General features: G+C 46.6%; 1 protein-coding gene across 1 annotated transcript in view; it reads right to left on the bottom strand.

The window, feature by feature from the left end:
• Nucleotides 1–10,993, bottom strand: part of LOC138303692 (asialoglycoprotein receptor 1-like) — a 49,439-nt gene extending 38,446 nt beyond the window's left edge. The window contains exon 1 of the mRNA XM_069243021.1: nucleotides 10,682–10,993. Within this exon, the coding sequence (XP_069099122.1) occupies nucleotides 10,682–10,905 (224 nt within the window). The 5' untranslated portion in view covers nucleotides 10,906–10,993. The remainder of the gene's footprint in view (nucleotides 1–10,681) is intronic.
• Nucleotides 10,994–24,459: the final 13,466 nt, after the last annotated feature.

Below are 24,459 nucleotides of genomic sequence, written 5' to 3' on the forward strand. Positions count from 1 at the left end.
GTGGTTCTTCGGCTCGGCCCCCAACCAAGACATTATCAGCGGAACTCAGGGTGTTGCACTCCTGTTGGTCACGCCACCTTCGTAGGGCACATGTACCTCAACCTTACGCCCCAGAGATTCCAATGCTCTTTTTATCAGTTTTACCGCATGGAGGAGATTGGGGTGGAATTGCGGCCAGGGTAGAGGCAGGGGCAACATCCAAGGGGACACTGTTTGAAGTTGATGCACTACTTCCCTTTGAAGAGTTTAGAATGCAATACGACTTACCACTGGGGCATTTTTTGCTCCATAGATCGATTACAGAGGCAATCACTAAACACTGGCACACGGGATGACCAGAACTTCCCTTATCCAATATTTGTCAATATTTGACTAGAAGTGCAGGCACGTATAAAGCTGTAACTTTTTTATATATTTAACATATGGCACTGTTTTCCCCTTTATATACAATTAGACCTCAGATTGAACTGGGAACCAGTTACATTTCGATACCTAGTGATTAATATCTACAGTTCTCCCACTGATTTGCAGGATGTAAATATCAGCAGAGCATCATGGTCCCTCCGAGCCCAGTTTGCTTTTTGGTCTTCTCTTCTGCTTTCTGTAGTGGGCCATGTGGCACTAGGGAAGATGGTGTGCTACCAGATGATAGTATTATTTTGCAAACCTTCCCCTTCTCATCCTTCTTTCTTTCTTCAGACAAGCCACACATCTGATTTGGTCACTGGGTCACTGTCGGGTAGCTCTTTCCACTCTAAAGTTACCTGTGACTGCGGATGGATTAGGCCTTCTAGACTTAGAACGCTATTATTCAGCTGCACAAGTCCAATGGGTGGCTCGCTGGCTTTCCTCCCACCTCCCTGCATGAGATGGGGTTTATCAGTAAAGACTTTTAAGGAAGGCTTAATGCACTGCTCATTGTTTCCTAATGACCATTCTACGGATCACCATCCAGGGTTATGGTGCACAGCTTTCTCTTGCCTTGCTAGAACTTGTAAACTCACTGACACGAAGAAACCCTGTGCTCCTGCACTACCTTTGCTATGCCTTTCCACTCACACAGAACGGCTATGCTCAGAGAAACTCCATCAGTGGCATCCTGCAGGTGTCTTAGAATTGGGGAATTTGTTTCTGGACAGCGAGCTACTAAATTTCCAAACCCTTGTGGCGGAATACCATCTTCACCCCGGTCAACCTCTTACTTACAACCAACTTAAACAATCATTAAATGCCCTATATCATGTCTACCACCTAGCACTAACCCTATATTAGGTGTGCCAGAAGCTCTACACCATAGGGACTAAAGGCAAACTGATAGAATGGGTGTACAGACCTATCCTGCAATACTGAGACCACTCAAGGTCTTCTCATCATACTACCTGGGTGATTGATGTGGCCAAACCTCTACAAGATACGGACTGGACTAAAATACTGGACTGTCCCCACAAAGTATTCCTCGGCTGTCACTTTAAATACATTCATAGAGCTTTGTTGGGAATGCATTCCGCCCGTTGCTTGAGGATTGGCTTTATGGTTTGTAAGTCACATTTCGTTGCTTTCAATTTGCTGGCTTTATTTGTTTTAGGCTATGCAGCCTGAGTTTGTCCCTTACCTTGCCCAACCCTTATTTACAGTATCGTTCTGAGTGCTCCCTTTCTGCAAACAGGCCTGCAAATCATGTTCTTATCTCATCACATTTGCTGTGCATTCAAAAAAACAAGGTCAAATGTCAGGCTCTGTCTTCGGCTTGAAATTCGTGTTTACTTTTCTTTCTCTGACTTCAAAGTGAGAGGATTTATACGACATTCTTGCTGGATACTGGGGTTAGCAAAGAGTTTTTTCTATCGTATGACAACATTTAAATAAACTTCAGAACATATCAGAATTAGGAGAACAAATGAAGCACATTTTGTTAATTCTGAACTGTGCTGAAAACAAATACCTTTAAATGATTAATACAAATCATTGCATTAGGTGATGCAATTTCCACACATCGTCTGTGGACTGTATAGTTATATTTGAAAAACTGTATGTCTGTGCAATGTAATGGTCATTTCAATCAAAAACGTGTTGTCTGTAATGGCAGTGTGTTACCATACCATGCATACTCCACTCCACGCTGCTCTGCACCACTCTACACCACTGCACCCTACTCTGTATCACTCCACTTTACAACACTCCATGCCACTGCACTGCACTCTTTTCCATTCTGAACCTCTCCACATTTTGCCACTGCACTCTATGCTACTTCACACTATGCCTCTCTACTCTACTCTACACCACTCTACTCTATGCCAATGCACTTTACGCCTCTCTACACCATTGCGCTCTGCTCCTCTGCACGCTATACCACTCTGGTCTAGGCAACACCAATCTAGTCTGCATAACTCCACTCTGTGCCACTCTGCAACACTGCACTGTTCGTCACTGCACTCTAAGCTAATACACTCTATGCTAGTGCACTTTACTCTACAACACTCAACTCTATGCCTCTGCACTCTACATCAATACACTGTACGTCACTCTAATCTACTCAGCACCACTGCACTCTATGCCATGGCACTCTTTATGACTTTACTCTATGCCATCACACTCTATGCAACTCCATTCTACCTTCCACCTCTTCACTCTAAGCCACTTCACTCTCCTGTGAAACAATCTACTTTACGCCACTGCACTCTGTGCCACTGCATTCTATGATACTTCACACTGTACTCTATGCCTATGGACTTCACGCCTCTCTACAACACTGCGCTCTGCCCCTCTGCACGCTATACCACTCCAGTCCAGGCAACACCAATCTAGTCCGCACAACTCCACTAAGTGCCACTCTGCAACACTGCACTGTACACCACTGCACTGTATGCTAATACACTCTAAGCCAGTGCACTTTACTCTATAACACTCAACTCTATGCCCCTGAACTCTACATCAATAAACTGTATGTCACTCTAATGTACTCTTTGCCACAGCACTCTACACCACTTTACCCTATGCCATCACACTCTATGCAACTCCACTCTACCCTGCACCTCTCCACTCTAGGCCACTCTACTGTGAAACAATCTTCTTTACGCCACTGCATTCTATGCCACTGCACTCTACCCTACAACTCTCCACTCTATGCCACTGCACTCTACTCTGAAACAATCTATTATATGCCACTGCACTCTATGCCACTCTGCCCCATTGCACTCTAAACCACTGCACTCCACTTCAATGCACTTTATGCCAATGCACTCTAAACAACTGCATTATATGCCACTGTACTCTGACACTCTACTCTGCAACACTGCACTGGCCCCTACTATACTCTACACCACTCTACTCTGTACTGCTGCATTCTGCACCAATACACTCTAGTCCACTGCACTCTATAACCCTATCCTCTGCATAACTCCACTCTATGTCACTACACTTTACAGCACTATACCCTGCTCTGCACTGCACAACACTACACTACTCCGCTCTGCACCACTCTACACCACTGCACTCTCTGCCACTCTACTGTATGCAACTCTACCCCACTGCACTCGATGCCACTCTACTGTGCCCCGTGCCACTCTACTGTGCCCCGTGCCACTCTATGCCAATGTACTATAAACAACTGCACTGTACGCCACTGCCCTTTACTCTGCACCACTGTACTCTAAACCAATGTTCTTTGTAACACTCTACGCCACTCTACACCACTGCACTGCCACTCTACTCTGCAACATTGCACTCTGTTACTGTACTCTACACCACTCTGCTCTGTGCGTCTGCATTCTACCCCGCTGCACTCTACAGCACTATACTCTACTCTGCACCACTCTACATTACTCCACACTGCACCACTCTATGCCACTGCTCTCTATGCCACGCTAGTCTACTCTGCACTCTATGCCACTGCACCACTTCATACTACTGAACTCTCTGCCACGCTATTGTATACCACTCTACCTCACTGCACTTTATGCCACTCTACTCTGCCCCATGCCACTCTATGGCACTGCACTCTACACCAATGCACTCTAAACTGCACTGTACACCACTGCCCTCTATTCTGCACCACTGTACTCTACGCCACTGCTCTCTGTGCCACTCTACACCAATACACTGACACTCTGCAACATTGCACTCTCAGGCACTGTACTCTACACCACTAACTCTATAGTACTGTGTTCTACGCCACTGCACTCTATGCCTCTGCACTCTATGCCACTGCACTCTACTCTACTTTTCTCTGCACCACCATACACTAGTCCACTCTGCACCACTCTACATCACTGCACTCTATGCCACCCAAGCCTATTCTGCATTTAATGCCATTGCACCACTCTACACTGCTGCACTCTCTGCCACTCCATTGCATACTGCTCTGCACCACTGCACTCTATGCCACTCTACTCTGCCCCACGCCACTGCACTCTAATCCACTGCACTATACGCCAATGCACTCTAAACAACTGCAGTGTACCCCACTGCACTCTACTCTGCACCACTGTGCTCTATGCCACTGCTCCTATGCCACTCTACTCCACTGCTACTATGCCACTAACTTTTAGCCATGCTTAACAGCAGACACTCTGGTGTATAACATGGCTAAAACACATTGGCAAAGCCAAGAACTCTTGCGTAGACAAGGCCTATTGGCTTTGCCAATGTTAGTACTATGAGGTACCGAGGTCCCTGAAAGAACTATGAATGTGTAAGTCCTTATTTTAAACATGCATTACACACCTCATAATATAGGCTGCTACAAAATGTGCAAATACATTTCGGTTAAATAAAAAAGTCCTTCAAAAATACAGATTTGAATAATATACAGTTTATACCTAGTACTAACATTTTTTGATAACACTCCAATAAAACCACTTACTCCACAGCTCACCTTGGAACACCCATACAGTACCTCTCTAAAAGAAAATGTCTTTGTCATCAGAAAGCTTTAAGTGATTCCTTTGATTAAAGTCAATGCAAGTTTCCAAGCCCCTTTACATTTGCAGATTTGTCAGTTGTGCACATTTTCATTTCTTTAGGGAAGGAGCCATTTTATCTGCCCTCCCTCCCTCAGACCACAGGAGACCCCCTGCCTTTCAGTCCAGCTGGGGAAACTGATCTGTCCTAATTACATTTTGTCCTTTAGGTGAAAGGCTAAAATTAAGGACAAATGCTGTTCCTTAAGCCTTTCATCACGGACAACGGAGCGCAGGGCGAAATTACGGACAGTCCGTGAAAATCACAGACGGGTGGTCACCCTACTGGGGAAAGAGCTTGGAGGCATAAATGAACAAGCATTGGCAAATTCAATAGGTCTCGCCTAAGAGCCGTATAGGCTTTTGCATTGATTTCTGGCCATGCTATATACAATATAAAAATTGAGCTGTCACAGCATTTTATTGGAGTGTGGCATACCAGATGTGGATGCACACAAAATGAGGTGAACATCATTTTTCTTTTTATCAGTCCGAGGTGGATTAGTAAATAAAGGAGGAGTAGGTTAGGCAGGCAGAGGAAAGGCAACCTGGAGTAAGGGAGGGTGGGAGAGAAGGATGCGGGCTGGGCGTGAGAAGGACAGGCAAAAGGCAGCAATGCAGAAGCACATAGCAATGGAGGGTGGACTGGGAATCACACAAACAACAGAGGAGGTGGAGAAGCAAGAACAACAATTGAAGGTGGGAAAAAAAGGTGATAGCATGAAAGGTAACTAAGGAAGGGAGGGCGAGAGAAGTAACACATGGAGGGGAAAGAGGATACGAAGCATACAAGGGAGATGGCTTGAAAACACATACACTTTCATAGAGTGCACAGACTAGAAGAAAGATTCAGCAGTGGAAGGACACAAGTAACGAGTCCGTGCTCCAAGGGAGGGACAAACCCTAGAAGAGGAAGGACGGCCTAAGGAAGCTGACAAATTGGAAGCATGCAAATGTAAGACGAGACTATAAAGCCCACCAATGGTAAGCAATGGGTGAGCTCTAAGCCCACTATAAGCTAACAATATGTCTCACAACAGACCACAAATGGGCTGTCTTAGGTGCGATCTAAAATGTATCCAGGAGGAAAGGGAGAAAGGAGGGAACCCTCCTCCATGTGGGTGTGCCAAAACAAGAGCCAGAAAGCAGGGGTATGGAAATGTGCATATCAGTGCCCTCCTCCCATCCACCCCTAATATGGAGAAGGGATCTGGGGAAAGGGCCCAGGGATGCAGCCTAGTTTGGGGTTGGCCCCCCAATGGTTGCTGTACTAGTTGGCCAAAAGAGGGGCCTTTTCTTTTGAAACCCCCAACCACCTCCAAGGAAGAGGGGAATATAAGGAACACCACAACTCTGTACCCTGCCTCACCCACACAACGCAGAAGGGCTAAGACCAAGTGATTGCTGGTGCGAAAAAAAGTACACTTATGCTGTATCAGAGAAGACAACCACATGCTGAAACGATATAGACCACTGGCCAAAGAAAATGGAACGAAGAGGGCTGCTTGACTCAGCAGGCCTTGGGATGGCTGGGCCAGCTGCAGAAGGGACTATGATAACCTTCTAAAGCAGCTTCCTAAGGCAGCCTCCCAAGGCTAACGCACCCTTCCAGTGCAGCCTTCTAAGGCAGCCTCCCAGGGTAGCCACCCAAGCCAGCATCAAGGTAGGCTCCCAAGGCAGCATCCCAAGGCAGCATCAAGGTAGGCTCCCAAGGCAGCATCCCAAGTAGCCTCCCAAGGCAGCATCCCAAGTAGCCTCCCAAGGCAGCCACCCAAGGCAGCCTCCTAAGGCAGCATCCCAAGGCAGGCTCCAAAAACAGGCTCCCAAAGCAGCCTCCTAAGGCTAAGGCAGCCTATCAAGGCAGCCTACTAAGGCTAAGGCAGCCTTCCAAAGCAGCCTTCTAAGGCATCCACCCAAGGCAGCCTCCCAATGCATCCCACAAAGGCAGCCTCCAAGGTAGCCTCCCAAGGCAGCCACCCAAGGCAGCATTCCAAGGTAACCTCCCAAGGTAGAATCTCAAGGCAGCCACCCAAGGCAGCATCCCAAGGCGGGCTCCAAAGGCAGCCACCCAAGGCAGCATCCCAATGCTAGGTCCAAAGGCAACCACCCAAGGCAGCATCCCAAGGTAGCCACCCAAGGCAGCCTCCCAAGGCAGCCACCCAAGGCAGCATCCCAAAGCAGCCACCCAAGGCAGCATCCAAGGCAGGCTGCAAAGGCAGCCACCCAAGGCAGAATCCGAAGGCAGCATCCCAAGGTAGCCACCCAAGGCAGCCTCCCAAGGCAGCCACCCAAGGCAGCCACCCAAGGTAGCATCCCAAGGTAGCCTCCTAGGGCAGCATCCCAAGGAAGGCTCCAAAGGCAGCCACCCAAGGCAGCATTCCAAGGTAGCATCCCAAGGTAGCATCCCAAGGTAGCATAGCATCCCAAGGCAGCCACCCAAGTCAGCATCCCAAGGCAGGCTCCAAAGGCAGCCACCCAAGGTAGCCTCCAAAGGCAGCATCCCAAGGCAGCCTCCAAAGGCAGCATCCCAAGGCAGCTCCAAAGGCAGCATCCCAAGGCAGCCTCCAAAGGCAGCCACCCAAGGTAGCCTCCAAAGGCAGCATCCCAAGGCAGCCTCCAAAGGCAGCATCCCAAGGCAGCCTCCAAAGGCAGCATCCCAAGGCAGCTCCAAAGGCAGCATCCCAAGGCAGCCTGGGCACTTTCAGTCCTGGCTGGCCACCTTGGACAAGCAGTCGGTTAGCAAGTAAAGAGGCGGAGAGATCCTGCAGCAAAAGCAGACTTTGGAAGGGCACAAACTCAAGCAGTGGAATAGTAAACTTGTACAAAATGTTTTTTAAGTTATGACTTATGAAGGTTTGACTGATTTGAACTGTCAGCGCGTCGTATGACTCAATCAACCAGCGGCCATGTTACTCCACAAAGTGTGGAAGTGTCCTTGTTAAAAGCCAGGGATGTCCACGGCCAGAGAGGCCTGACTGAGAGGGTTATGCAATGACTGACCCCCTCATCGCCAACACTTGCATTCCTCTCTCTTCTCTCGACCCTTCGCCCTTTCCTTTAACGCTCTCAAGGCAAACACTTTGGCACCCCCATCACGAAGCACTCTAGCCCCTCTCACTGCAAGCACTTTTATCACTCCTTATACTTTGGCGCTCTCACAACGAACACTTTGCCCCCCCCCCCCCCCCCACCACCACAACTCTAAGTGCTTTAACTCCTCTCACCTCACTTTCACTCTCTCACTGTAAACACTTTGTGCCATCTCTCAACACTTTAACCCCTCTCTTTCCTCGTCGACCCTTTTCACTGTAAACAGCACTCTCTTTTCTGGCTCATCCTTCTCTGTGCACTTGACACATCTGACTTCAACACTCTCAAGGTGAGCACTTTAAACCCTCACTTCACTTTGTCCCCTATAAATGACAGCTCCTGCCCCCCCTCACTGTAAGCACTTTGACCCCTCATTTCTCGTTGATCCTTCTCGGTTCTCTTCCGCACTCTCAAGGTAAACACGCTGACACGTTCAACTGTAAGTACTACTATTACTGTGACCACAGGCACTTCTACCCCTCTCACTGTCAGCACTTTGAACCGTCTCTTTACAGGCTAAACCTTCTTACTGTAAACATTTTGACCCCTCTCTTTTCTCGTTGCCCCCATCTCACTGTACTTCGACCCTTGTCACTTTAAACACTTTGAACCTTCCCATTTTTGTTGTCTCTTCTTCCTTCACAATGACTCCTCTCAGTTCGATACTCTCAGCACTTTGACTCCCTCTAACTGTAAGTACGATAATCACTCTCACTGAAAGCATATGTTCCCCTTCTACTGGCAGCCCTTAGAATCCTATCCCTGCACTTTGACCCCTCTGTTCCCTTTGACCCTTATCACTGCATTTTGGCCCTTTTTTCACTGTAAAAACCTTGGCTCCCCTCTTTTCTCGTTGACTCTTCTCACTCCACTTTGACACTCTCAAGGTAAACACTTTTTGACCTTCTCTAACTGTAATCACTACAAGCACTCTCACTGCAAGCACTTAGGCCTCTGCCACGGCAAGCACTCAGGCTTCCCTCTCCGCACAAGCACTTATACTTCTCTCTCCCTACAAGCACTTTGCGTTCTCTCCCTGCAAGCACTTTGACCCATCTCACTGCAGCACTTTGAACCCTCTCACTGCAGCACTTCGAACCCTCTCTTTGCGGCACTTTGGCTCCCTTCACTCCAGCACTTTGACCCCTTTCACTGCAGCACTTTGAACCCTCTCAATGCAGGCACTTTGACCCTTCTCACTGCAAGCACTTTGGCCCGTCTCACTGCAGGCACTTTGACCCCTCTCACTGCAGCACGTTGAACCCTCTCACTGCAGGCACTTTGACCCCTTTCACTGCAGCACTTTGAATCCTCTCACTGCAGGCACGTTGGCCCTTCTCACTGCAGGCACTCTGGCCCCTTCCCCTGCAGGCTCTTTGACCCCTTTCACTGCAGCACTTTGACTCTTCTCACTGCAGCACTCTGGCTCTTCTCACTTCAGCACTTTGGCCACTCTCACCGCAGGCACTCTGGCCCCTCTCACTTCAGGCACTTTGACCCTTCTCACTGCAGGCACTTTGACCCCTCTCACTGCTGGCACTTTGTCCCCTCACCTGCAGGCACTTTGACCCCTCTCACCACAGGCACTTTGACCCCTCTCACCGCAGGCACTCGGCCCCTTCCCCTGCAGGCTCTTTGACCCCTTTCACTGCAGCACTTTGACCCTTCTCACTGCAGCACTTTGACCCTTCTCACTGCAGCACTTTGACTCCCCTCACTGCAGGCACATTGACCCTTCTCACTGCAGCACTCTGGCTCTTCTCACTGCAGGACTTTTACCCCTCTCACCGCAGGCACTCTGGCCCCTCTCACTTCAGGCACTTTGACCCTTCTCTCTGCAGGCACTTTGACCCCTCTCACTGCAGGCACTCTGGCCCCTCACCTGCAGGCACTTTGACCCCTCTCACCGCAGGCACTTTGACCCCTCTCACCACAGGCACTCTGGCCCCTTCCCCTGCAGGTACTTTGACCCTTCCCCTGCAGGCACTTTGACCCCTCTCACTGCAGGCACTTTGACCCCTCTCACTGCAGGCACTCTGGACCCTTCCCCTGCAGGCTCTTTCACCCCTTTCACTGCAGCACTTTGACCCTTCTCACTGCAGCACTCTGACCCTTCTCACTGCAGCACTTTGACTCCCCTCACTGCAGGCACTTTGACCCCTACCACCGCAGGCACTCTGGCCCCTTCCCCTGCAGGCACTTTGACCCTTCTCACTGCAGCACTTTGACTCCCCTCACTGCAGGCACTTTGACCCCTCTCACTGCAGGCACTCTGGCCCCTTCCCCTGCAGGCACTTTGACCCCTCTCACTGCAGGCACTTTGACCCCTCTCACCGCAGGCACTCTGGCTCTTCTCACCGCAGGCACTCTGACCCCTCTCACCGCAGGCACTCTGGCCCCTCTCACCGCAGGCACTCTGACCCCTCTCACCGCAGGCACTCTGGCCCCTCTCACCGCAGGCACTCTGACCCCTCTCACCGCAGGCACTCTGGCCCCTCTCACCGCAGGCACTCTGACCCCTCTCACTGCAGGCACTCTGGCCCCTTCCCCTGCAGGCACTCTGACCCCTCTCACCGCAGGCGGCGGTGCTCCCCACCCTCCTGCTCCCCGGTGAGGCAGGCCCGGCTACTCACAGCGCCGGTTTGGCCGGCACGGCCGGGGTCTCGCCGGCCATGCTGCCCACGTTCAGCCTGGAGGCCCGCAGGAAGTTGAGCTCTGCGTAGGTGATGTCGGTGTCCAGCTTGCCGGTGCGGGGCTCGCCCCTCTCGCGCCACTCCATGCCGGCCCCGCGCGCGCCCCTCTGCAGGCCTCCCTCCAGGCGCGGGGCTCCGGGGCCCTCTCCGCCCGGGCTCAGCATCTCCTCCCACCGCCCGCCCGCTGGACACTAAGTCTGGGACACGGTGGCCTCGCACAGAGCGCTATTGTCTTCTAGCTGCACCCCAGCATCCAAGGTTAGGCCGCGTCCTCCAGCTGCGCGCTCGAGTGGTTACTTTCTTGCACCCCTTCTCCTCCCCTCCGCCTCTTTCTCTTTTGTCCTTGTCTACATGATTCTTCTTCCTCCCTCTTTTCTATTTTTATAATTCCTATTTTCTCTTTCTATTTCATCTTTTAATTTCGTTTTCCACCCTCGAAGCATCTCTTCCATGCTCTCGCTCGGGTTTGCTCCCTTTTGCCCCTTCCTCTCTGCAAGTTTTGTTTACTCTTTTGCTCTTCTCTCCTTATGTTACATTTTCTTCGACTGTTGTTTTCCCCTCCTCGTTGGTGCGGGAAGGATTACACTCCGGGAACCCACGAGTTTGAGGGCAGAAAAGGGCCATAGTCTGGAGGGCCCGCGGTGCCTTGCGCAGAGCAGCGGAATCTGTGAAAATCCGTCCCTCCAAAAGAAGACATGAATTATTTTCACACCTTGCCCCTAACTAAACTGACAACGAGCTAAAACGTCAGGGATTTCGGTCACAGGCCGCAGAAGTGTCTCTTCATCCATCGATCATAGAGTACATAATACTAGCAAAATAGCTTAGGAGGCTAATGCACTTGCTGAACATTAATTGTCTTGTGCAATAATTATTTTAAATCATTTCAACATACTTACATAAGAATATTAATCATATAAAAACACCCCTAGTTAATTTTTCACGAATCTCCATGCAGTGGCAGGCCATATCAGTGCCACAATTAAAACTGTGTACCCACGTGAGAGGGGTAAATTAATACAAGTCCATAGTAGTTTGATCAAAAAAAGGCATTATGCCCTTTTTCGTTAATAATATTGGCAGTTACATTAAAAACAGAGCAATCAATTCACATTTCTGACAGATTTTTTTTAAAGTTAACGAACAAGTTAATTACCGGTAACACATTACCTGGTAGGGGTTCTATCTGGCTGCAGAGTCCTCACCTTTAGAATTTCCTGGTGTCAGCTTGGAATGTGGAACGTTTGCACAGCAATACTCTTGCGAGCGCTTTCCAGTCGCGTTGTTCGGATCCAGGAGAACGTCATCGGCATCTTTGGTGCCATTTGTGATTTTATGGTCGCCTATTGGGAAAGAAGGTGTTTACTTCCTCCATCCTGGCATTGAGGTCTGTAAATAGCTTGTGCCTATTGGGCCATTTTTCCCATGCACTATGGGATACGGTGGCGAAGGTGCTGCCTCAGGTCCCGGAGGATGTGTGGGCCTCTCTCTCTCACAGGCAGTTAAAGATGGGCGAGATGCAGCCAAGTTTACCATCACTAGTGGTTTGGACACGACGCACACGCTGGGCAGGGCGAGTTCCATGACAGCGGCCCCTCGACGCCAAGCCTGGCTACGCACCTCTGGCTTTTCGCAGGATATCCAGGCAATTCTTATGGACATGCCCTTCAATGGACCCGCCTTTCTGGGTAAAAGGCAGGCTCGGCGCTGGAGCGCTTCAAGCACTTCCGGGCTGTGGCCAAGTCCTTGTTAGCATCTGCCACCTGTTTCTTGTGCTTACATCCCCATACATCTGCATGCAGGACTCCCTTTGGAATGGGTGCAGTGCATAGTTATCAGTGGGATGGGTGATGCATTGTAGGAATTGTAGTGTTTTGTGCGTTACATGCAGGGACTGGTGGTTGTGTGCATATTGGGAAGGTGTTAGTGGGGTGCATGGGCATGGAGAGGACCGGTGTGGGTGGTTGGTGGGGTTGATATGGGATAGGATGCTTTGGGGTAGTTACAAGGGGAGGGGTAAGCATGCATTTCAGTTGCAGGTGGTGGGAGGGGTGTGTCAGTGAATTACCAGAGTCCAGTCCTCCACTGCCTCCAGTGAGGCCCTCCAGCTACAGGCTAGCCAAGACTTTCTCCTCCCACTCGGTCAACTCGGGGGAAGATGGTGGCGGACCACCGCCAGTCCGCTGGATGGCAAGCTGGTGTTGTAATGCCATGGAATGTACCTTCCCCCACAGGTTGTTCCACCTCTTCCTGATGTCATCCCTTGTGCGTGGATGGCTTCCCACTACATTCACCTTGTTGACGATCCTCTGCCATAGCTCCATTTTCCTAGCAATGGATGTCTGCTGGACCTGTGCACCGAAGAGCTATGACTCCACCCTGATTATTTCATCCACCATGGTCTGCAACTCCCTGTCAGTGAAAAGGGTGTACTTAGTGGGTGCCATAGTGGGTTATGTGGGGAGATATATGATGTGATGTGGTGGAGTTGTTTGGGGCAATGGAGTGTGTGAGTTGTTGACAGGTGTGGAGATATTTTAAGGTGTTGTTGTGGGATGCATGTTTGTGAGTTGAATGAGGCGTGTGGGATGTGCAAGTGTGTCTTGAGTTTGGGGTGTCTGTTTCCAGTTGGCTGGGAATTGTGTGGCAGAAGGTAGGCATAGCTAGGGATTGGGGGTGTGTTTTTTTATAGTGGTGTGTATGAAGTGTGTGTATGCGTATGTGTATCAGGTGTGGGGTTTTCAAAATGTCCCGTGTGGGGTGTTTTTGTTGGTGAGTCGATTTTATGGCTGCGGCGGTCCATCCTGCCAATGGCATACCGCCGTTGAATGACCGCTGTGCTGATTTGTGAGTCGTAATTGGGAGGGCCGTCTATTCTTGCCATGGCGGTTTTAGAGTCACCTGTTTCCCGCCGTCGTTCAGCCTTGCGGGGTCAGATACCTGGCTATTTTCTGGCGTTTTTTGATTTTGGAGTCGTAATACGGCTGTAAGTTTCCCGCATCCACGGCGGTCTTTGGCTGGCCGCCGGTACGGCAGTAATGACCGCCAAACTCATAAAGAGGGCCTGAGTCTCTACATTGCTCTACTGCACCCAGTTTGTTGCACTGCTGTCACTGGACTCTGTTCGTACTGTAAAATTCTCACTGCACTCTCACTCTGATCACTGCAGCCATTTTTTAATCTATCTCTCACTGCACCCAGTTTTTAATCCAACTCTTACTACACCCAGTTTTCAATCCGTCTCTCACTGCATCCATTTTTTAATCCGTTTGTCACAGCAGTTTTAAATCTGTCTCTCACTGCACCCAGTTTATACCCTGCAGTTCTTGCATCCCTGCTTTCACTACACCCATGCTGGCTGTCATCTATTCTAACCACTCCTTCGCACTCTGTCTTGCTCTCACTGCACACATTTCTTGCCCTGCTGTGGCCCACCAGTGTACCTGCCCGGTGCTGAGTGCACCCGGGTCTCGTCCTGTTTTCACTGCAGACGTTTCATAACCCTTGTCACTGGATACAGAGCTCCCTGTTCTGAAAGCGACTGTCTGCTAGCTTTACTTTTTAATGAGCTCATCTGTGATGTTCCCTTATTTGTAGTATTTAGACATGTGATATTTCCCTACATGTGAACTACTTTCAGGATCACTTTACGTGGGATTAGTGACTCTTCTGCTTCCCTTGGGTTTTGTTAATGACAGAACTGTCTCTCTTGCAGGGAGGTGGAACTCTACCACACTGCTGGTATTTAAGGCAACAGTGCCATCTTCAGCCAGGAGGATGGCACATAGTCCTCCATCCTTTCTAGTGAATTCCCCTCAGAATCTCTACCTCTTCTCCCTATCCTTCAGCAGGCCCTCCTCCGTCCCACCAGCTTGTTCTCTATTCCTCACCCTGCTACAATGTCTTTGCTCATAACTTTTAACCACTCCCTCTCATCTTTACCTCCCTGAGCTGCCCTGCGGTCCCCCCTCAAGCACCATCATGGGCCCTCCATTGATATGGCACATTTTGTCCCTCTTCTTCTCCAAAACCTCCGCTATAGGAAGACTCCTGCCACCAGGCTTTCTTCTCAGTTTCTCTCAAGTACTCCCTCACACCTCCCCATGAGGTATGGTACCTTATGCTACACCTAGCAGAGGTGCGCTGTCCACCACCTTCTAAAGTGCCCTCCACTACCCTCCCACACAGTCTCCAATCACAGTCAGGTACCTACTATACTCCACAATCCCTATCATCTACTCTTCTCCACCATCTTGCTCCAGTATCTTCATCATCGCCAAGTTCCCTCCATCCTAGTCTGGTATTTTAATGCACACCCTCTTCCGGTGCCCTCCATTCCCATTAGGTATTTTACTTCTCTCATGTGCATAAGATTCAAGAACCCCTCCCCACCAAAAGACCTGCATAATCATTGCCACCAGGTAGGTACCAGTTCTGTCCTCAAGCACTTTTATTTACATAGACTGCGCTGCAGCATTGCTGTGAACAAAAGAGGTGCAAGGGGCCTTTACATGAAAAAACAACCATTGGCACTGTCAATAGGCCTGCCCTTCTAAAACTGAAGAGATGTTTCTATTTTTAGCTTTGTTTCTATTGCAAGAATGCAACGAAACTAAAGAGAAAACGTGCTGCAGTCTAGATGTGCAGCCACATGCATATGATTTTTAAAAAAATACATTAAAAAATAACCATGGCATTTAATTGTAAAAGAGCTATGTGAGGTGCTCCTTGCAGCCATATACAGATACCGTTATTAGTTTTAAGTAACATCACAGCAATATCTTCTCATTGGTAAGAAGTATAGGTGCTAGTACCTTTGAATTACAGTAATGTGCAGGCATAGCTTAGACCATCAAGATATCTGAATAAGAACAAAAGGTGATATAGAATTTAAAGAAAATTGGCAAATTAAAATATTGACTCTCTAATCCAGACACTGAAGAGTGCTTCTTTTTAGCCTATTTATACGTGTGATCAAGGAAACTATGTCATTCAATGCAAACCAGCCGACAGCTGACATGGACTTACCCATTGATCTTGGTCTATGCAATGGTGGGCGGAAGAAAATTTGAATGACAGGGGAACAGACCAATGGATGAAGAGGCCTGAACCAAAGCAGTTCTGTGTGTATACATGGTTTAAGGCTTGCATGAAAGATTAAGCTGTAAGAAGGCCACACCATAAAAAGCCCTGATGGCTGCAAAGTTAACAGATGAACAATCGCAGTGGTCCAGGGAAAATGAAGGGTACATAAAAGCATCTTTGAGGCACTTTTTGGAAGATGTCTGATACTTAGCGAGATGTCATTCCAGATCTTCTGAACAAAACCTGAGAAGCGATGGGTTAGAGTGAAGGCGTTTTCTGCCAGTGAATTTTGACTGGAGCCTGAGAATAGTAATTCATTATTCAGATAGGAGTAAGTGCTTGTTTTCAGAACTTTGAAAGCGATGGACACAGAAGCTTACCATTGACGACCTTTGAGTTTACAAAGTACTGACGTCACATGGCCAAACGTCCCAGTCTGTAACTAATCTAGCATCTGCATAAAGTACAATTTTCAATTAGGGGTGGGCGTAACTTGTGTAATTCTGTGTAGCGTAATCATACAGAATTACCTAGGAAATCTGTGAGATTACGCGGAATTAGGCAAGAAGAGTAATTCTGCATTTAGAACTATTTCCTAGTGGGAAAATCCTCCCCCACGACCAAAATGGATATGAGGATGAATTTTGGGCTATGAAATAGCTCTAAAGGCAGCAGAACACGAAAAGCAAGCAGCCGCTTGTTTTAGCTAAATGTACTCGCACAGTAGAAATCCCCCAATCTCCTCCCCCCAATTAAGCTGGCAGGAGTAATTGCATAAATATCAGTAAGTGCGTCAAAAAGTAATGTAATTGAAATTCTGTCCAGGCCTACTTTCAATGGTGCTGTGCACGTGGCCAGGAGACTACTGATAATGGAGATCCCACACTCCAGTTACAACGCAGCCAGTGCGTCTTATTTACGATCTACTTCAGGAATTCAATTCTTGGTTGAACTCAGGAGTCATAAATGTTTTTGCACACTCTTTGCAAATGATTTCACAGTGTCCTCAAAGTTGTTTGTTGTTTAGGATGAAGCACTGCGATTGGGCATTCCCTATGATCTCAGTGCGGATACTTGCTTTTTTGAGGTGCGCAAGGCAGTTCTTTTAGAGCATCCGTTGGTGTCGGAGCTAATAAACATTAATTCTATTTTGTTTTAATCCAGTTTCAGTCTCCATCTCGTCCCCCATATTTGGAGATTGGGAACAAATTCTTTCTAGCGATTGATGGCGGTATCTAAATCGGTAAGTTACAAGCACACTAAGCGTCTAAGATATATGTTCCATAACATGAGTCATTAGAAACCCCTATGCCCCTCTCCTCTGGTACTTTGTCCATTACTCCTCTCATGCACTCTCCACCCCACAACTGTTTTCTCAACTCAACGTCTAGTACTTTTCTCCACCAGACAGGGATGTTGGAGACAAGAACTAGACCAATCCCGGTCAGATAGCAATGCTGGAGTCTGAAGAAGGAGCCAGGCTGGCCCCAGAGATCTCCTCAGCAGTGTGCTGACACCAGGACCACACTCAAGGGCTTAAAAAACATTAGGCCCGAATCACAAAGGTAAATTTAAACTTTTGGTCTAAACGTAGCCCAAAAGCCTAAGTTTACGACTTTGGGAATTCATAAAGGCCATTTACAAGTACTACCTTTAGGTTCACACTTAGGCGGATCCCTATCTTGATTGCAGACCTAAAGATAGTACTCGCACATACCCTTCGTGAATTCCCAAAGTCATAAACGTATTTCTATTGGTCTAAGTTGAGACCAAAAGTCGAAGTTTACCTTTGTGAATTGGGCCCATTCAGTTTGCTTCGCTGTGTGGAGCTGCAGCCTGGAGAGGGTGAGAGTTCTTAAAGGACTTTAGCAGCTGGGCAGTATATGGCTGGCTTTGTGGCCAATCACTATCCACTATTGTTGGAGCTCTGCTATTTTGATGGTTGCACCTGAGGTCAAATAGAGCTACCCAGCTGGAACCATCCCCTTTGACTACTCAGCGACAAGAGCACACAGACATTTGACAAGGTTGCAAGAGCTAGTGAAATTTAAACTGTTTTGAGGTGCACGTGTGTGTAAGAACCATTTATATTGCACACATTACAAAGTGAAGGTTTGAGATCACTTATTATAGCTACCTAACCAAAAAATGTTATCAACCTTATTTAAGAATGCCAACTTAAAATCAGCAAAGGTTCAAAATTACATCTTGTAAGTTATATGCAGCTGTTTGCTGTGGACTTATCACTCACGGACCTGTTTTCGAAGATTGTAAATTTAGATTTTTAAATTAAATAATGATCTCTGAAACAAAACCACTAACACACTGAACTTTCTTACATTAACTCAGAAACTGTTAATCTACACATTAAATGTGATGGCCACAAAAGGCACATCGACCTTCTGACCAGATAAAGCGCTCTCCAGCAAGTTCATTAACTACCACATTTATCTTACAATTATTATAATCTTCAACGTAGATCTGTGCAGCAGGTGCTTTAACCCCTAACCCATCTTATATTGCATTCTATTTGTGACCAAATAATGAAGATTGGACATATTCAATAATGCTTTTTGCATTTTACCATTTTTTTGGTATTAAAGTTTGCAAAAGAATAGTGCGAGAGGAATATATGAGGCTGTCAGGAGTGGTGCGAATGATCTTTGCTTTGCTGTGGACAGGGTGTTCGCAGTAAAAGAGACAGACACCTTGCCTGACTACCATGTCACACACCTTCCTGAAACTGAAGTCTTTCTGTTTTCTGGAGGCAGGTCACCTACCAGTTTTGACGTGCTCACGTAGAAATTTTTTGTTTTTTTTTACAAAATTCACACTACTTTGTGGGACACAGGTCACCTTTTCACATATATTATTCTGTGTAGGGTAGCATTGTGGCTACTGAGAGGAGTCAACCTTTCCCTAATCAATCTTGAAGGGCACTGAATAGATCAACATCATGCCCACCCCCTCTGCAGAGTGCCATCGCCAACCTTGCTCCTCTTCACCCACGTGCATGCAGGGTTTCCTCTACTTCTTCATCCGGATCTTGGCGTTTGACCTCCAACTGCCTTGGACTGCAGTCAGGGCCCAAAAGATCTTCAACTTCACTGTCCTCCGTATCCTAACGATTACACAATGAAAGTTGTCAAAAGTTACTTTGGGATGTGGATTCTGTCTGCCTCTCCAAAACAAGAGTGATCTTGGGTGTATTAGAAGGTTGGTTTATGTCCTTTCAGCTGTGTGTCCGGCTACTCCAAATCCCATATCGTGAGTGGGGTTGAGGATTCTGGAATGGTCAAACAGTGAACATTGAAGGAGCTGGCTGTTTGAGCTGGGCAATAGTTGCACCTTTACTGTTGCCCCATTTTTGCTATCACGTAAATAAATACCTTTTAAGGACTATGGCTAGAGTGCAGCATTTTTCTCCCAATTGTGAGAGGCTGTCCAGTCACTGTTGATATCATCTATTTCTTTGTTGATGGGACTATGGCTCCTGTCTCTTGGTATCCAGGCGACTGTTCCTTATCAACAGTAGTCTCTTTAGCTGGTGGTGAAGATTTAGATGTGGACCTATATGGAGTAGGTTTACAAGGAAATCACTGTTGACACAAACCATCACAGAAGATGGATTGCGATCCTTGGTGGCTTTCATGCCTGCTTCTTTAGGATTTTCTGAAGTAGTCCTGTAGGGAACAAAGTACTGCTTATTCTTCAAAACGAACATTCTAGAAATACAGGATACCACAGATCATCCTCTGCAAACACAAATGAGTAACAATATAAAAATGAAACATAACCAGAGGGTTACAAATAATTATAAACAGTGACTCAAACAATCATTGAGATACTTTTGGTAGGCTCACTAAATTTTAAAATGTCAGCATTCTTGCCAGGACATTTAATTTTGACCAAATCCCCGACACATAAATTACTGACTTTGACTCTTTTCCTTTCCTCTCATCGTGGTCAATTTCCTTCTGCAAACCTTTCTCCTTTGTATCACTCTCCATGCTTCACCTTCAGACCTAACCTCTGTGGTAACCTCTTCTCTTGTTCACCCAACTTGGACAAATGTAGCAATTCGCCTTTCTATTCCCGGAAAGCTCAAATATGGATTTTCCTGTTGTGAAATGTGGTCTGTCTATACACTTTCACTTTATTCATTAATTCATCCTTCCAATTCAGACCATGCGCCACGGCATGTAACATTGTTTCTTTCAAAAACTTGTAAGTGCTAAACCATGCCATTGACCTCAGGGTAATACAGAGCTATCTTCCTACACGCAATACCTCTATCTGTCAGGAATACTTCCCTTAGAAGTGAGTTGCACACAATTTGCAGTCAATAAAGTAGATGGATATCTTTCTCTGCTAAGCAAATCTTCAAGAAAATGTTATCACATCACAAGTTTCAATGGTATTCACTATCTTTACCTCAAGCCAACTCGAGAACATATCTATGTAGTTCTGGATATATTTGTACACACTGGATGTTGCCAAAAATATCTAATGCAATTTCTTTCCAATGACCAGACAGCAACTTTCACACCACCATGGGTTATATCCTACACTACAATATCTTGTTGTTATTCAAGCATTCACAACAGCTTCTCACAGACCTTTTCATCATCAAATCCATTCCTGGCCACCAATAATGATCACAAAGTCTCTCTTTATTTCTAGAGATGACGGGATGGTTTTCATTGGCAAATCAATTAAACACTTTCTGAGATTAACCGGTGGCACTGATTCATTGCCCCTTAGACGTAAGCCATTTAAAAAAGAAAGTTAATCTTTCACCTTCAAAAAACCTTTACTAGCTTCACTACATTGGCTCTTAGATATCCAGCCTTTATTAAAGAAAGAAACCACCTTGTTCAAGGCAGAGTCCTTTTCCAACTCCTTCACCCAATCTGCTTCTTGAATGATACCACTAGTTATTTCATGCACTTTAACCCCTTCTTCATAGGGCTCACTGCCAAAAATAACACAAGGAATATCTCAACTTCCCAGGTCAGTTCTGCAAAATCTAGACATGCAGGCTGCTACAGAATTCTCTCCTCAGGGAATGTTTGATAAAACAAACTCAAATTCTTGGATAGCAACTACCTACCTGCGTATTCTTCTGGACACCGAAATCTATACCTTTTTTTGTAAAAACCCCTTCCAACGGTTTATGGTCTGTTTACATTTCAAATTTGCTCCCCACAGTAATTTTCTCAACTTTCTGGCTGCCCTGTAAATATCCAATGCTTTGTTTTCTATAACAGAGTAACCCAATCCTGCTCTTCTTAAGGCACTGGAAATAAATAGAACGGATCTTTCTTGACCATCATCCACTTTCGGGAGCATAGCGCATTGACATCCATCATGCAAAAAAATCAAAACATCACTGCCCTGGGTCAAAACTACACTAACTGGGGGGGCCTTTTCTAATCCAGTTTTTAGATCTTTGAATTATTTTTCATAGATGTGAACCCAAACAAGTTCAGTTCCTTTGTTCAGTAACCTCCTCATACTTACCCTCTTGCTGGTGTAATTGGAAATAAATTTGCTGTAATACTTAGCCATAACCAAAAATGTCTTTGTTCGAAGGACTAGGCACATCCTTAACTATATTAACCCAATTCTCTTTGGATTGCATACCCTTAGAGATGATCTTAAGGCCTAGGTACTTAAGATACATTAAATATGCACTTTTCTAGTTTCAAAGTGAGACCATTTGTTTCAAATCTTGAGTTCCTCATGTAACCTTTCATCATGCTCTGCCACACTCCTTTCATCCACCACAACATCATACTGGTTTTCACACCCAAGGCACTCTTTCATACTTCTTCTCTAGTCCTTTTAGATACAGACCAAGTTGGAATTAGCCCAAAAGGCACTCTCAAATACCTAATAGTGCCAAAAGGTGTGATAAAAGATGTTAATTCCTGTGACTGGGGATGTAATCGTATTTGCTGGGAAGCCAATGTTAAGTCCAAAGAGGAAAAGTGCTTAGTATCACTCAAACAGCACAACAGCTCAGTTATATTGGAAAGCGGGTAATGATCAACAACCCCTTTGTCCAATTCTCTTTTATCAGTGCACAGACTTACATCCCCACTGGCCATGTGTGCCGTAATGACATGAGCTTACTGTTGTGAGGCTGCAATTTCTTCAAAAATCCAATTTTCTTTAACTTTTCCATCTCTTAGGCCATATCTTCTTCAATCATGTTAGAAATGGGGTCTTTGGTTGGCAGTCAGGTTACCCCCTGTCCAAGCAAGAACCCCCACTCTAGTCAGGTAAAAAGAGAATCACCCTCAACTAACCCCCACTCACCCCCTTGATAGCTTGGCACGAGCAGTGGGCTTAACTTCAGAGTGCTAGGTGTAAAGTATTTGTACCAACACACACAGTAACTTAATGAAAATACTACGAAATGACAACACAGGTTTAGAAAAATAGAGAATATTTATCTAAACAAAACAAGACCAAAACAACAAAAATCCACAATACACAAGTCAAGTGCTTACTAAAAATGCAAAAAGAGTCTTCATGTAATTTTAAACACAACGCTAACACTGTTAGCATGAAAATGTACCTTGGGTGCATCAAAAATAACCCCGCAGAGGCGACTGGGTGTCAAAAAGGGCTTGCGATGCATCGATTTCACTCACGAGCGAGACCTTGCGTTGTTTCTCCTTTAGTCAGGTCAGCGTGCGTTGTTTCTTCTCTCCACAGGAGAGCGATGCGTCGATCCGGTAAGCACTCTCGGGTCCGGGCAGGCCTTGCGCCGTTTTTACACGACCAGAGGTGTTTGCTTCAGAAATTCAGCCACACAATGGTCCGAAAACCACGCAGCGTGGGTTGCGATCTCACCAGCCTCCAGAGGCTCCAGGTGCTGGCAGAGAGAAGTCTTTGCTGTCCCTGAGACGTCAAACAACAGGAGGCAAGCTCTAAATCAAGCCCTTGGAGATCTTCACAAGAAGGAAGGCAACACAAAGTCCAGTCTTCGTCCTCTACCACAGGCAGAAGCTGCAACTGCAGGATAGCTCCACAAAGCACAGACAGGGCAGCTCTTCTTCCTCAGCTCTTCTCCATGCAGAGGTTCCTCTTGGTTTCTAGAAGTGTTCTAAAGTCTGTGGTTTTGGGTGCCCTTCTTACACCCATTTTGGCCTTTGAAGTAGGCATACTTCAAAGAAAAGTCTCTCTTGATTGCGTAATCCTGCCTCGCCTAGGCCAGGCCCCACACACACACCAGGGGGTTGGAGACTGCATTGTGTGAGGGCAGGCACAGCCCTTTCAGTGTGAGTGACCACTCCTCCCCTCCCTCCTAGCACAGTTGGCTCATCAGGAAATGCAGACTACACCCCAGCTCCCTTTGTGTCACTGTCTAGTGAGAGGTGCAACCAGCCCAACTGTCAAACTGACTCAGACAGGGAATCCACAACCGAACAGAGTCACAGAAATGGTATAAGCAAGAAAATGCACATTTTCTAAAAGTGGCATTTTCAAACACACAATCTTAAAATCAACTTTACTAAAAGATGTATCTTTAAATTGTGAGCTCAGAGACCCCCAAACTCCATGTCTATCCGCTCCCAAATGGAATCTACACTTTAATCATATTTAAAGGTAGCCCCCATGTTAACCTAGGAGAGGGACAGGCCTTGCAACAGTGAAAAACGAATGTAGCAGTTATTCACTGTCAGGACATATAAAACTGGAAATGTTAAACATATTATGTAGTCCTTGGCGATGTACGTTGAATGTACACTAAATAAATCTCTTATGAGGATTGTCATGGTAAAGCCTATATTTCTTACAGGAGCCAGAAGCAAAGAAGAGGCTCTTTTTAGAGGCTCAGAAACAGGTTTTCTGCATTTTAGAGACAACCAACTTAGGTCAAAAGGCTAGTCCTAGGATGGAATAGGCAAGAATCTTGAAGAAGAAAAATATCAAGTAAACAGGCAGTGACAATTTTCAAAATGTCAGGACATGTTTACCAGTATGTTGTTAATTTACTGTTGCCAGGAGACTCCCAGCTCAACGACTGGGAAAAGTTTGAGCAAGGAATCTAGGAAAGATTTAATTCTGGAAAATTCATGCTTTTTACCTGGAAGACTGTCTACCTGCTATTCCCCGCAATTGTTCACTCTGCCACCTTGTCTATTTTCATTCATGTTTGTGGCAAGACAGAGTGTGTTCTGTACAGTGCAAGAATGAATAGCTGATGCCCATATGGGACACCATGTGTATGATTGCACACAATAATCTCTGTCTTGGGCAGGTACAGTACCTGAAAAACGCATTTAAAGAAAGTTAATGTTGAAGGGAGTTGTCATAGTGACCACAGTACAAAACCTAAAAAGACATGAGCTTCACAAGTTAAGGAGATACCTTAATCGTTAAATTCACACCTGCGGTCATCGCGGGATGTACAAATGAGATGTGAATTAGATTGGATCAGTATGTTGAAGAATGTGTGAAACTTCGTGGGATGTCATTATGAACTAGAGAGACATTTGGCAGTAGCCTACTTAAGTGGTTCCCAACCTTTTGACTATAGTGGACGCCCACTTCATAATTACTGGAACTCGGGGACCCCCACTGAATTATTATTGGAGTCCAGGGACCACCTCCCCCCA

This window comes from Pleurodeles waltl, chromosome 7 (genome assembly GCF_031143425.1).
Source record: "Pleurodeles waltl isolate 20211129_DDA chromosome 7, aPleWal1.hap1.20221129, whole genome shotgun sequence".
Classification (NCBI taxonomy): Eukaryota; Metazoa; Chordata; class Amphibia; order Caudata; family Salamandridae; genus Pleurodeles; species Pleurodeles waltl.